Here is a 12,873-nt window from a genome sequence, read left to right as displayed (position 1 = left end):
TTTCTAGAGCCTTCTCACCCCTCTCACATCTCCTCTCAATACAGAGGTTCTCTCCCTCACCTCTCAGATAAATACATAATCAGTGTAGACGTAGCCCAAATCTTGGGATGAACCACGATACATCTTGTGTTATTTACATTACTTGCAAATTCACGGTCGGATTTACGTTGTTCCAAGACCTACGGTTTTATGCATCAACAGTTTCAATTAATGAGAAAAAAAAATAAAGAATGCGAATCTAATTTATTTGAAAATGAGACTTATATCACCGATAAGTTTAATTGTTCGTAAAAAGTTTGTTGTTATACAAGATTTGAGGCTTCCAACAAATTATCAAAAGAAAACAAGCTACATACACTATAAAAAAAGAAAAAGAAAAAAAAAAAACCGCTCAAGCTACAAGTTCCTTGCACCGATAGAACTTCAACGGTATAAAAAACTACAGCACAATGGATCTAAAGATAGATTCCCAAAATTATTTAGCTAATAATAGAAACTTGATTAGGAGACAAGTTTGTATATCGAGTTATCCCTATTGGCTTATTCCATGAGTGCCATCGCATCTCACGTTCAATCTGTATAGGAAGATATACATAAAATAATACAGGGAATTATAAAATAGGTCAACGAAATGTTTTAAAAGTCATTCATTTTGAAAAAACATACGTAGCTTACATGGTTATTAGAAGTTTTTACTCTTATTTGAAATTCGTATTCGAATTCTCGCTCCACCAATATCATTAACTTAATAAAGCAATATATATGTTTAATCTATATATGAAGCTATAAAATAATACGAATTATAAAATAGATCAACGAATTGTTATGAAAATCATGCATTTTGAACTTAGAAAGGTAGCGGTGTTTGAATAGAAAAATGCTTGAAAGACTCATATGAGGTTTTGGATGATGAGTGTTTTTTTTTCTTCCCCTAATTGCTTCAAAGTATGAGTAAATGTTAGACAAATATCAAGTGGAATCAAATCAATCATTTAGGGTTTTGAATGGTACCTATAATTTAGGTAACCATTAAAGATAATAATCATAGTTGTGAGCCCTCTGATCTTGCATGCATATGCACCTGTCATTTCTATCGACTCTTTCCAAGCACAGTGGCATCTAATAAATCTCATAATTTATTTATTTTTCTTCATCAAATTTCATATTTGTATGTCAACTGGGTATGTCTGACTGCTGAATGTATGCAAAAACCATGTTCTTTCTGGTTTCGATTACTCCTTCTTTTAATTACATCTTTAAAAAAAAAAACAATAAATGAACATTTTTGTTAGGAGAAAATTTTGATTCGCGATCGTGGTAGCATATAAGATAATAATTTTAATTAAAATATTATTTACATCATAATATGCATAGAAAGAAGGTAAATTTTAATAATTTTTTAAATAAAATTGTACCAAAATGTGTATAGAAAGATTAACATAAGATAATATATTCAGCAGGACAATCTTGGTCAGCCAACCCCCAAATGATGGGATTATGTGAATAGAAAGTTGTTCGACTACTTAGTACAATTTAATAATATTTCTTTTTAATTAAAAGTAAAAGATTTTAAATTGATTTTTATCCAAAATAAATAATAAAAGGCAGCCACAAAACCAGATTAATACAAGTGTCATATTTACTCATCAAGAGGTTTATCCTTTTCTTTCTAGCCACATAAGCAAAAGAGAGGGTCATCGGTCACAAGATCGATAATCTAGGTCCTAACTATTATTATTGTTATTATTTAATGTGATCTTTGAAAATTATGTTTTGGATTTTATTATTGTCTTGTACCTTGAATAACAAAAAAATTATTCTAGATGCCAACGAGGTTAGTTCAATTGGTAAGAGTGTGCTTGTGGTTAACCTCCAATCCAAGTTCGGTCTCCTATGCCAGCAGTTCTCGTTGGTGGACGATCTGTAAATTCTTAAGTAAATTCATACCAAGGACAACTGGTAATTAGGTGCCACGCATAAGTTCTTCCGGCTTGAGATTGTGGTATGCTCTGACGCTAGTGGCGAGATTAGCCAATTTCTCCCTAAACTTTTTGTTCAAATAATAATAATAATAAAATAAAATAAAACTTTGGATTGGAAAATGGAAAGCATATTTATCTCTTTAATTTGAGGCAAATATACAAAAAGAACTCATGCTCCTCGTTGTAGAGTATTCTATTTATATTTTGAACACAAGATAATATCTACATTAAGAGGGTGGGAAAGTGAGCTAAGCCTTACAATGAGCTTGCCATAATAATGTGGTTCAACTTGTCTTTGGCGAGAATTCTAATCTAAGACATCTCACTTACAAGTAAAGAAGAGTACCACTAGATCGGAGTACTAAGTGGCTTTAGAGTATTATGTGATGCCACGATGAACCTTTGAGTTTTAAGAAAATATAAAGAGAAGATAACACAAAAGCAATTGAACAATGGCCATGATACACTCCGTGGCAAATAATAGTGGCGGATAAGTCAATTTTGATAAAAAAAAATGAAACAGAAATAAGGTTTCAATTAATGAGAAAGAAAAATAAAGAATGAAAACCTAATTCTAAAATGATACTCCTATCACCGACAAGTTTAATTTAATAGTAAAAAGCGCGGTTGTTATACAAGATTAGACATATCTAGTAAATTATCAAAAGAAAACAAAATACGTACACTATCAAAAAATTCAACCACTAAAATTACAAGTTCTTTGCAACACCGATCGAACTTTAACTTTATAAAACACTAATACATGATGGAACTTTAGCTGATCATAGAAACTTGATTGGGAGACAAATATGTATATCGAGTTATCCATATTGGCCTATTCTATGCAATCCTATTTAATATGTTATTTTTTGCTTTCAGTTTCGTTTGGAAGCTAAATAAAATGAGTAAAAAGAATTTGTCGGCACAGACCAAACAAGGTGGCGGAGTTACATGGCAGCTCCATGAGTGTCATCACTTCTCACGCTCAATCTGTACAGGGAGCTATAAAATAATACAGAGAATTATAAAATAGATCAACGCAATGTTTTGGACGTACGTCATGCATTTTCAAAACTGTCTGTATAGCTCGCGTGATTATGAGTATTTAATCTTATATTTAAATTTCGTGTTTGAATTCTTGCTCTAGCAATATCTATTGTTTAATAAAGCAATGTATATGTTTTAATGTGTATAGGAAGCTATAAAATAATACAGAGAATTATAAAACAGATGAACAATATGTTTTGAAAGTCAAGAACATTGAATGTTCTAAAAATCCTCTCATGGGCGCTAGGCGGCTGACCATCGTCCCGATTAATGTCTAGACGTTTGAAAATTAAGAAATGACGCTTAGATCTACTGAGGCACCCGCCTAGACCGCCTAAACCGCATAGACACCCGCCTAGCCCTCTCAGACCCGCATAGACACCTGCCTAATTTGCAACTCACTTAGATAGAAAATAGAGAACTTTCCTTTTGCATTTTATTATTTCCAATAAATTGTAAGAGACTTATTGAACACTTAAATAAACACACATTATATGTTTGCTCCTCATGTTTTCATTATGTTCCAATACTCTTCATAATATACAAGTCATTCTATTTTCTAGCTAGTTTATGATGAAAAAAGAGTAAATTGTAGTAATGGTCCCTCAACTTTAATCAAATTAGAGTAATGGTCCCTCAACTAAAAATCCATTATCATTGGTCCCTCAACTTATCAAAATGTGTAGTTATAGTCATTTTCATCAATTTTGTCAAAAATTTGTTAAAATAAGTTATGTTGGAATAACCATTCATATAATTAGGGTCCCTCAACTCATTAAAATGTGTATTTGTGGTTATTTTCGTCAACTACGTCAAAATTTTTGTCAAAACGAGTTATGTTGGAAGGATCATTGCTACAATTTGGTTAAAGTTAAGGGACCATTTCTCCAGTTGAATTAAAGTTGAGAGACCAATGGTAATAAATTTTTTAGCTGAGGGACCATAGCTGCACGTTTTGATGAGTTGAGGAATCAATGGTAATGGATTTTTAGTTGAGGGACTATTGCTCCAATTGAGTTAAAGTTAATGGACCATAACTACAATTTACTCGATGAAATTATAAACAAACACTTATTTACACGAAATATAATAGATTTACTTAAATCCGCATACGCGTTAGGCCCGCCGCCCGACTAGCGTCTAACGTCTTTTATAACCTTTGAACTTAGATAGATTACGGGTGTTCCAAAAAAAAAAAAATAGAAGATAAATTACAAGTGTTTGAATAGAAAAATGCTTGAAAAACTCGCATGAGATGATGAGTTAAAATTTTCCCAATTGCTTCAAAGTATGAGTAAATGTTAGACAAATATTAAGTGGAACCAAACCAATCATACAGGGTTTTGGATGTTACCTATATAATCTAGGTAGTCATTAAAAATAATAATCATAGTTGTGAGTCCTATGATTTTGCGTTGCATATGCGTCTCATTTCTATCCGCTTTTTCCAAGCAGAGTGGCATCTAATCAATCTGATAATTTATTTATTTTTCTTCATCGACTTTCATACTTTTATGTCAAATGGGTAGGGCTGACGGCTGAATATGCACGCAAAAAGCATGTTCTGTCTAGTTTTCAATATTCTTTTAATTGCATCTTTGAAAAAACAATAAATGAACATCTTGGAAAGGAGAAGATTTTGTCATTGCTATCTTTTATGGTAAATACTTCCTTTCCTACCTTCCATATTGTTGTGATCAGATCCGATCAGATCTGATCTGATTAATCATGTGTCACGATCATGGTAGCATATAAGCTAAGGATTTAATTAAAATATTAATCACATCATAAGAAGGTTAAACTTAATAATTTTTTAAAGAAAATTGTACCAAAATGTGTATAGAAAAATGAAATAAAATAATATTCAATAAGGCAATCTCTGTCAGACTATTAAAAATGATGGGATTATGTGAATAGAAGTTGCCAACACGTGGTTTATCGTATGCTTTGTCCTTTTCTTTTTTAATTTTTTTTATAGCCACATAAGCAAAAGAAGCAGTCAAAATATTGTCCACTATTCAAACCAATCTTTTCCCAACACTCCTCAATGAGATTAATCCCTTAAGTTATGTTTTGGCATTGAATTAGGTCGTATTATTATTATTTTACAATAACTTTACTTTTTTCATCTTTTTTTAGTACACAAACGATATTCTACATTAATTTACACTAAAATAGGAAAGTTTTAACTCAAAAAGCATAATGTAGAATTAAAGAAGATGTCACTAACCATAAGAATAATTCATCACCTGATGCTTTCACCTTGTTGATTAACATCATGGATTCAAAATGCATTGACTTCCCATGAAATTATATGTGAAAAAAAAAAAAAAAATAGAGAGTCATCGGTCACATGAGCGACATGGGGCAACTACACACCTAAGAAATGACAAGTATGCTTAGTTGTAATACCTTTTAATCTCGTGATAAGTTGGAATATAAAATGCATCTGGAAGGGTGTAGGGTTGAGAGTGCATGGGAGGCTCTTGTGTGGGTGAAATGGCAAGATGGTGGTTGGCAACAAAAGAAGATGAAAAATGTGGCTAATAGTTGAGTCTCGTGACGTTGCCCAAGTCTCACACGGCTGCGGTGTAAAAAGATAAGTGAACCCCGTAATCTTCAAACCCTCCGTCATCCAACCAACGACACACTTTATCTTTTATCCGTGGCAATCCTAACTAATTAACATCTTATAACTTTGATGATCTGTACTAGGATAAGGTAACGTTTCATATGTAAAATAATAAAGATAAGGAGTAAAATTGTTATCTGGACTGCAAAATATTCATCATGTACTTCTGAATCGGTAATTTTTTTTATTGTGTTCTTACAAATGAGGATTATATGATTTTTTATTTTTTTAGTTTAATTTCAGTTCGCTCTATAGAAAGGATGAACACATCATTGAAACTTTGTTGTTGTGTTTTTTTTTATGGGGGAAAAATTCTTTTACTATTATTAGGGGACATGAGAGAGTTTGAAACCATTACAATACTTTAGGAGAGGAGGAATTTCGAACTCAGTACCATAGTTAGAAACCCAACACCTATCCACTGGAATATGGGACTACATGTGTGTTATTGAATAACACATCAAATTAGTGTAACCAGTTCTACACGGAATTCTCTATTCATGATAGTCAAACTTAAAACATCATACTTATAAATAGAGATAACCTCACCAAATCATAATACTTGTGTAAAGATTTTGGTATTAAATTCATAAACTAAAATAAAATTATTAATTAGATATCCATGAATTTGATACCATGTATGTAGGATATATATATTGGAGTAAAAAGATTTCTCTGGTCACCTTTATTTCTAGCTATTGTTGATGTATCCCTCTAAAATGATATTTGTCCCTTGTTAATCAGTGGTTTTTTCAAGTAATGTGTATTCAAGCGGTACTTAACACGTTACACTACAAATAGAGAAACGATATATTTTTTCATATTTTTTCACTTATTTTATAACACGTGAAATACCCGTTCGGCTTCATAACCGACATTTGGAAAAATTTCTTCTTGTCAAAATAAGACACGAGATTTTCTCTCTCTCAAGTCAAAATGTTTTTTATTACGGAACATTACAACCAATTTTACCACGGTCTCTATCATAATTACAGTTCAACTCCCCCACCCCCTCTGGCATTTATCCCACACACAACGTGCATTGTACGCACGGCCCTTCTGTATAAATACAAGACTCCTCCAAAGGCTTCCTCCAATTATTAGAAACTCAAGTTGCCTTCTCATGGTTTATCGCCCCATTTTATACAAGCACACAACTCCAACCGTCCAACGCGCAGAGAGATTGGTTCCATAACTTTCCAAATACGTCTCTGTTTCCGCCCGTTTGGACTTTGGACTTTTGCTTCGTTTCACCTTCTTCTCCGCCCTGCTTTTTCTGTATTCGTCGTTTCTCAGAACAATTTTCAGACACTGGTTTTTTGTTTCCCGAGGAGATTTTCTGCAACCGCTCTGCACGGAAAAAACAGAGCAGGCGTGTAATTACATGGTGATCGTGAGAAAAGGAGGAGAGGAGGACAAGAACAAGAGGAACAGTGGAAATTACAGTAACAAGGGAATGCAACTGGGGAAATACGAGCTTGGAAAGACACTCGGGGAGGGTAATTTCGGGAAAGTTAAATTTGCTAAGAACGTCGAGTCCGGCCAGTCCTTTGCAGTTAAGATTCTGGAGAAGAACAAAATTATTGACCTTAAAATAACCGACCAGGTTCTTCTTTTTTTCCTTTTAATCTTAATTTTTGTTCAAAGTTTTAATCATTAATTAATGGGTTATTTTTTTCTGTTTCAAAGTTTTAATCTTTTTGCTTTAAAGCTTAATCTTTCACTAATGGGATTGTTCATAAACTTTGGCTGGGAATTATGGATCCTGCAATCGAAACTGAAATTGGCATTCAAGTTTTTGTATGTTTTAGAAAAATTTCCCATATTTTCTCTTTGCGGAAGAATATTCCAAACTGCCCTAATTTACGAATAAGGTATCGAAACTTGGGTGTGTCAGACTGACCTAACTTGCATCTACAGTTTTGTTCGTTTTAAATTTGACGAAGAAAATAACAGAACTGAAAACTTGCAGATAAAGAATGAGATTGGAACACTGAAGCTACTCAAGCATCCCAACGTCGTAAGATTACATGAGGTACGACAATGCTACTACAACTCTGCTAATCGTGTTCTTCTGGTTTAAGTCAATTATAATTGTTTAATCAATAGTTTGATAATCATCATCAACATAATCTTTAATCCTCCACTAATTACGGATTTACAGCATACTAATACTTTAATAGTCACATCGGATCATGAGTCCATCGGTAGGATGTTTGGTTTTACTTGGTAACATTTTTCTGATGTTTACCATGTGTCCGTGCTGATACGCGATTAAAATAGCATTAGTAGGTAACCCAAATGGACCACAATATTTCCCATATGGCCTCGGTTCCCTTTTGTTTGTTGTCACTTTCAAGATTCGCAAGTTAATTTTTTTTTGGCTGTTAATTTAGGGTTTTGGTATTTTGGATTGGTTAGGCTATGATTGAAGTAGATACTATAGGCTGGAAGTTGTGTTTATTGTTTGATGCAGACAACTCAATTTAGTTTGAGAAAGGTTGGGAGTTTTCTTGCTCAGGTAGTTGTAGGGGCCTCACCACGTTATTCTAATAAAAATTAAAACGAAAGGGAAATTTGATTCTGCTTAGTACTATTATCTGGTGATATATTTTTTATTTGTAAGTGAGAGATTTTGGTTTCGATTCTCCTTAAATGCTAATTTGAATTACATTATTGCTGGTTTATTGTGAAGCTTAGCTCATTTATTTATTTATTTATTTTTTGTCGAACACTTCATTCTCTTACTGTAAATAATATTATTTGTTAAAAAAATATAAAAAAGGGCTCCCCTTAAATCACCAATCCCCGCTCATCAACTCAAAACCCATACATGTGACACCTACAATTCAAAACAAAATGGAACTTGTAAACTCACCACCTACCACCCACTAAGGACCCTCCACACCTTAAATAATAGGGTAATGCTTGAGAGACTAAATGATGTGTAATCAATAAGAATAAACACGTTTATTAATACTTAAGTAATAAACCAATCATCAACTTTCATCCCTCCACACCTCAAATAATAGGGTAATGCTTGAGAGACTAAATGATAAGTCATCAATAAGAATAAACACATTTATTAATACTTAAGTAATAAACCAATCATCAACTTTCATATTCTTTAGTTTCTAAAATTTTATCTATAAATTTAATCTTTCTAGCATTACCTTAAATCGAAGAAGAAGATTGCAAGCAAAATCGAAGAAGAAGATCTTTGAAAAATCAAAGAAGGTGGTTGACAGCGAAATCAAAGAAGATCACCCAAAATTGAAGAAGAAGATTGATGACCAAAATGAAATAAGATGATCGTGCAACAAAAAAGAATTCATGCAGATTAAGAAGGAAATCGCAGAGACGGACTTGTATTTCGTGTATAAGAATAGGATACACAACCTACCGGTCTTAACATGTCCAAAATACATATCATAGATATTTTAATTGAATATAACCTGTCACATCTAGCACACCAAACTAAACCTTAAATCACACATTATTACACAATCTTGAGTTAATCTAATCTTTAAATATTGAGAGAATTCAAACTTATGCACATCAGACTCATTGCCCTAAGTTACAAAGAGTGTTTCTCGAGCATTTGGAACACATGACTTTACGCCCCTTCATAACCTTTTCTTGTTTGAAATGAAAAGTTGGACATAAAAAATGCTACTCTTACCACATTTATTAATACAATATCTGTATTAGAGATAAGACTCACATGTCCGTAGGCCTTACTGTAAGAAATGCTAAGAAGATTCTTTCAAAGTGGATCTCACAGTTTAACGTTAATCCTCATGTCAACAATATAAAATATTGTGTTAAAAACATGAAATGATATAGAATTCATGGAGATCCCACTTTTGAGTACAGCTGTCTTCACCAACCAGTCCATAAAAGCCACGTGTCTACAGTGTTATCATCTCCACTTCCCTACGGGCTAAGGCAGTTATTGCGTGGAATGATCTGGAAAACCCACCGACGGCTATTAGCGTCTCGGAGTTTAGAATGCGGTCCCACATGAAAGCTTTGTGGTGGATAAGGTCCATCAATAACGTTTTAATTATTTTCACCCACTTTCCGTAACGTCTTAACTTTGTGCCTATTTTGTCCCCATTAAAATTAAAAACGAAAATGACAGGTGGCTTAGCATATTCATTAAGTACCTTAAAAATAAATTTTAGTATTGTAAATTAATATTAGGATGTACAATAATCGTCTTATGCAATTGTTTAGTATAAATACCTTCATGTTTCGCTTAAGACTAAGACAGAAATAATATAGTAAAAAATAAATGAAATAAGAAAAAGAAAGGAAGGGGAGATGTGTAAGCATATTGGTTAAGAATATGTTTTTTGTTAGGCCAACTTGATCCCAAGGACAAGTAGGTGTCTCACACACAACTATTAACGAAGAGCTAATCTCATTTAAGTTTTTTTTTTATTTAAAAAAAATACAGTTCTTCAATTTCTTTTTATTTTTTGTGAAGGGGAAGGAGCAATTCCAACTCTTGACCTCTTCCAACACTGTCATATGTCAAATTGTGATTTGTCTGCGAGAAGGAACGACTCCTTACATACAATCGGCCAAGTATTTTCAAAGAAATTGTTAGTAGCAATAGTTTGTAAAAGATATTAATTGTGGAATTGAGAAAAATAAGATAATATTCCTTGTTTCTAATCATTTTTATTTTTTATTAGAGTATTCAAAGCAATGACCAACAATGCTTCGTTTGATGCTAAAATTGTGCTCATCTTGCAGGTTGTAGCTAGCAAAACCAAAATTTACATGGTCCTAGAATATGTTACCGGCGGCGAATTGTTTGACAAAATTGTAAGGAGCTCTTACTCTAAGCAGCTTCTAACAAAAACAAAATGGTTATCGAACGAGCACATGATGGAAAACATATAAGTTACCAAGTAGTGGTTATACTAATAAGGTTCTCCGTGCTGCAGGCACACCATGGAAAACTTAGAGAAACTAAAGGCAGGAAGCTTTTCCAACAATTAATCGACGGTGTGAGCTACTGTCACAACAAAGGCGTCTTCCATCGGGATCTTAAGGTACTTCCTGCATTTCCCAAACATTTATTTTTACGATATGGAGCCAAAACAAACTGCTTTGTGTTCCAGTTTGCTCACACTTTCAAATATTGTATGTTCTGGTTGCAGCTTGAAAATGTTCTTGTTGATGCCAAGGGGAACATAAAGATATCGGACTTTGGCCTCAGTGCTTTGCCCCAGCATTTTCGGGTACATTACTCTTCCAAACCAAACTTGAAGTGTTAAGTTTCGCGTCAAGTACGAGTAATTTAACCCTTTGATTGTTTCTGATATGTCAGGAAGATGGTTTGCTTCATACAACCTGTGGAAGCCCCAACTACGTTGCTCCCGAGGTTCTTGCTAACAAAGGTTACGATGGTGCCACCTCCGATATATGGTCATGTGGTGTCATCTTATACGTCATTCTCACCGGATTTCTCCCTTTTGATGACAGAAATCTTGCAGTTCTCTATCAGAAGGTATCGACGAATTCTCTTTGAATCTTTCTTACGTTGAGTGGAGGAAATTTTCTTGTTTGCACTCCATCGCTTCGATACTAATATTTTTAGGGGATTTCAGATCATTAAGGGGGAAGCTTTGATACCGAAATGGTTGTCACCCGGTGCAAAAAACTTGATCAAGAGGATTCTCGATCCCAACCCTGCTACCAGAATAACAATGACCGGCATCAAGTCAGACGAATGGTTCAAGCAGGATTACTCTCCTGTAAACCCTGATGAAGAAGAAGATGTAAACATCGATGATGAAGCTTTCTCAATACATGAAGTGGTATGAATTCACAATTCTTGTCTGTTATCTACCCTTTTTGGCTATCCGTTTTTATCTGTGCTAAAACCGAGAGTTATTTCTTTTGGTATAGCCATCTGAGGGGGAGAAGAGTCCAGACGCCCGGCATGCGCACACCCATATCAATGCCTTTGAGTTAATCGGAATGTCCTCTTGTCTAGACCTCTCCGGCTTCTTTGAGAAAGAGGTGAGGATAAAATGATTTATCTTCTTGTTTGGCATTGAATGTTTCGATTTTTCTGCCGAAGTTGAAAGTTCTTGATTATATCTGATTGTGATATCTGCTTTCTGTCTGAGTTAATTTAGGATGTGTCCGAGAGGAAGATCAGATTTACATCCAACCACTCTGCAAAAGATTTGCTCAAGAAAATCGAAGAAATCGTAATGGAGATGGGATATTGTGTCCAGAAGAAAAATGGAAGGGTTAGTATTGTTTACACCCTCATTTCTACTCAAATCCAAATAAATACTTGCGTTTCAATCATATAAACTTGTATAAATCATGTCGTCATTTCAACATCGACTAAAATATCGTCATGTTTTCTCGATATTCCAGTTAAAAGTGATGCAAGAACACAAAGGGGTGAGAAGCCTGGGTAGTCTATCAGTTGCAGCAGAGGTAAAATTTCATTCCCAAACTTTTGGAGTACTTCTTCCCGGAAAAGTATATTTACCGGCATGCATTTGAAAATTTAAGTTTACTTGAATATCAACTGACAAATTATGTTCATAATTGCATCAGGTGTTTGAGATAAGCCCATCTTTATTTGTAGTAGAGTTGAGAAAATCATATGGTGATTCTTCCGCATATAGACAGGTATGCATACCTCCCCCCTCTCTTTCAAATTTACCACTACATCCCTTCTCTCTTGGGTTTCTGGCATTAAATCAGTTCTTTTGGTATGTGCAGTTGTGTAAAAAGCTATCAAACGACTTAGGTGTTCCCTCAACCCAAGAGTTGCTGACCAGCTAGTGTGATTAGAAATGTATATAGAGTGTGTGTGTGTGTGTGTGTGTGTATCCATATATTACAAGTTTATGTAAATATTCAGTTTTGGATGCAAGACTCGAGTAAATGCGAAATATGATTCAGATTGCAAGAAAAACATCCTTGTGTAGTTTAGCCCTGAGCACCGGCAGATTGTTTCCGATGTTCTGAGCCCTTCATCTCGGGTTAAAAAATGCTGTAGTAAAACAAAGTAACTTGATGAACAAGAGAGTACCTGCTGTCTTCAACCAGATGCTAGAAAATACATTGCTGCAATGCTGCTGCCAATATTTTTACCATGTAACAAAAATCAAGCTGCTGTTCTCTGCAGCTTGACTTTTTCCATTCAACGCGGTCTTGTACTTCTCGTCT

The 12,873-nt window shown here is 34.1% G+C and overlaps 1 protein-coding gene and 1 long non-coding RNA gene across 5 annotated transcripts; one reads left to right on the top strand and one right to left on the bottom strand.

The window, feature by feature from the left end:
• Window positions 1–6,743: 6,743 nt before the first annotated feature.
• LOC126596175 (CBL-interacting serine/threonine-protein kinase 1-like) lies at window positions 6,744–12,619 on the top strand. 4 transcript variants are annotated; one of them, XM_050262692.1, is made up of 12 exons: window positions 6,745–7,267; window positions 7,634–7,696; window positions 10,426–10,497; window positions 10,620–10,727; window positions 10,836–10,916; window positions 11,006–11,185; window positions 11,286–11,495; window positions 11,587–11,700; window positions 11,820–11,936; window positions 12,070–12,132; window positions 12,256–12,330; window positions 12,424–12,619. In XM_050262692.1, exons 1-12 carry the CDS (start codon window positions 7,046–7,048, stop codon window positions 12,484–12,486), a joined length of 1,368 nt encoding a protein of 455 aa, XP_050118649.1. In that variant the 5' UTR covers window positions 6,745–7,045; the 3' UTR covers window positions 12,487–12,619. The 4 variants fall into 4 exon arrangements, with proteins under 4 accessions (XP_050118648.1, XP_050118649.1, XP_050118652.1 ...); XM_050262695.1 differs by lacking the exon at window positions 6,745–7,267 and adding an exon at window positions 9,538–9,707 and having other exon boundaries at window positions 7,638–7,696; XM_050262693.1 differs by lacking the exon at window positions 6,745–7,267 and adding an exon at window positions 10,154–10,271 and having other exon boundaries at window positions 7,642–7,696.
• Window positions 8,366–8,813, bottom strand: LOC126596176 (uncharacterized). Its single transcript, XR_007613891.1, has 2 exons — window positions 8,666–8,813; window positions 8,366–8,542 (listed from the first exon to the last, which is right to left on the bottom strand). It is a non-coding gene; the product is annotated as an uncharacterized LOC126596176 (long non-coding RNA).
• Window positions 12,620–12,873: the final 254 nt, after the last annotated feature.

This window comes from Malus sylvestris, chromosome 13, assembly GCF_916048215.2.
Source record: "Malus sylvestris chromosome 13, drMalSylv7.2, whole genome shotgun sequence".
In the NCBI taxonomy this organism is placed as follows: domain Eukaryota; kingdom Viridiplantae; phylum Streptophyta; class Magnoliopsida; order Rosales; family Rosaceae; genus Malus; species Malus sylvestris.
The sequence above is the reverse complement of the archived record's forward strand: the minus strand, read 5'-3'. Positions and strand labels throughout refer to the sequence as shown.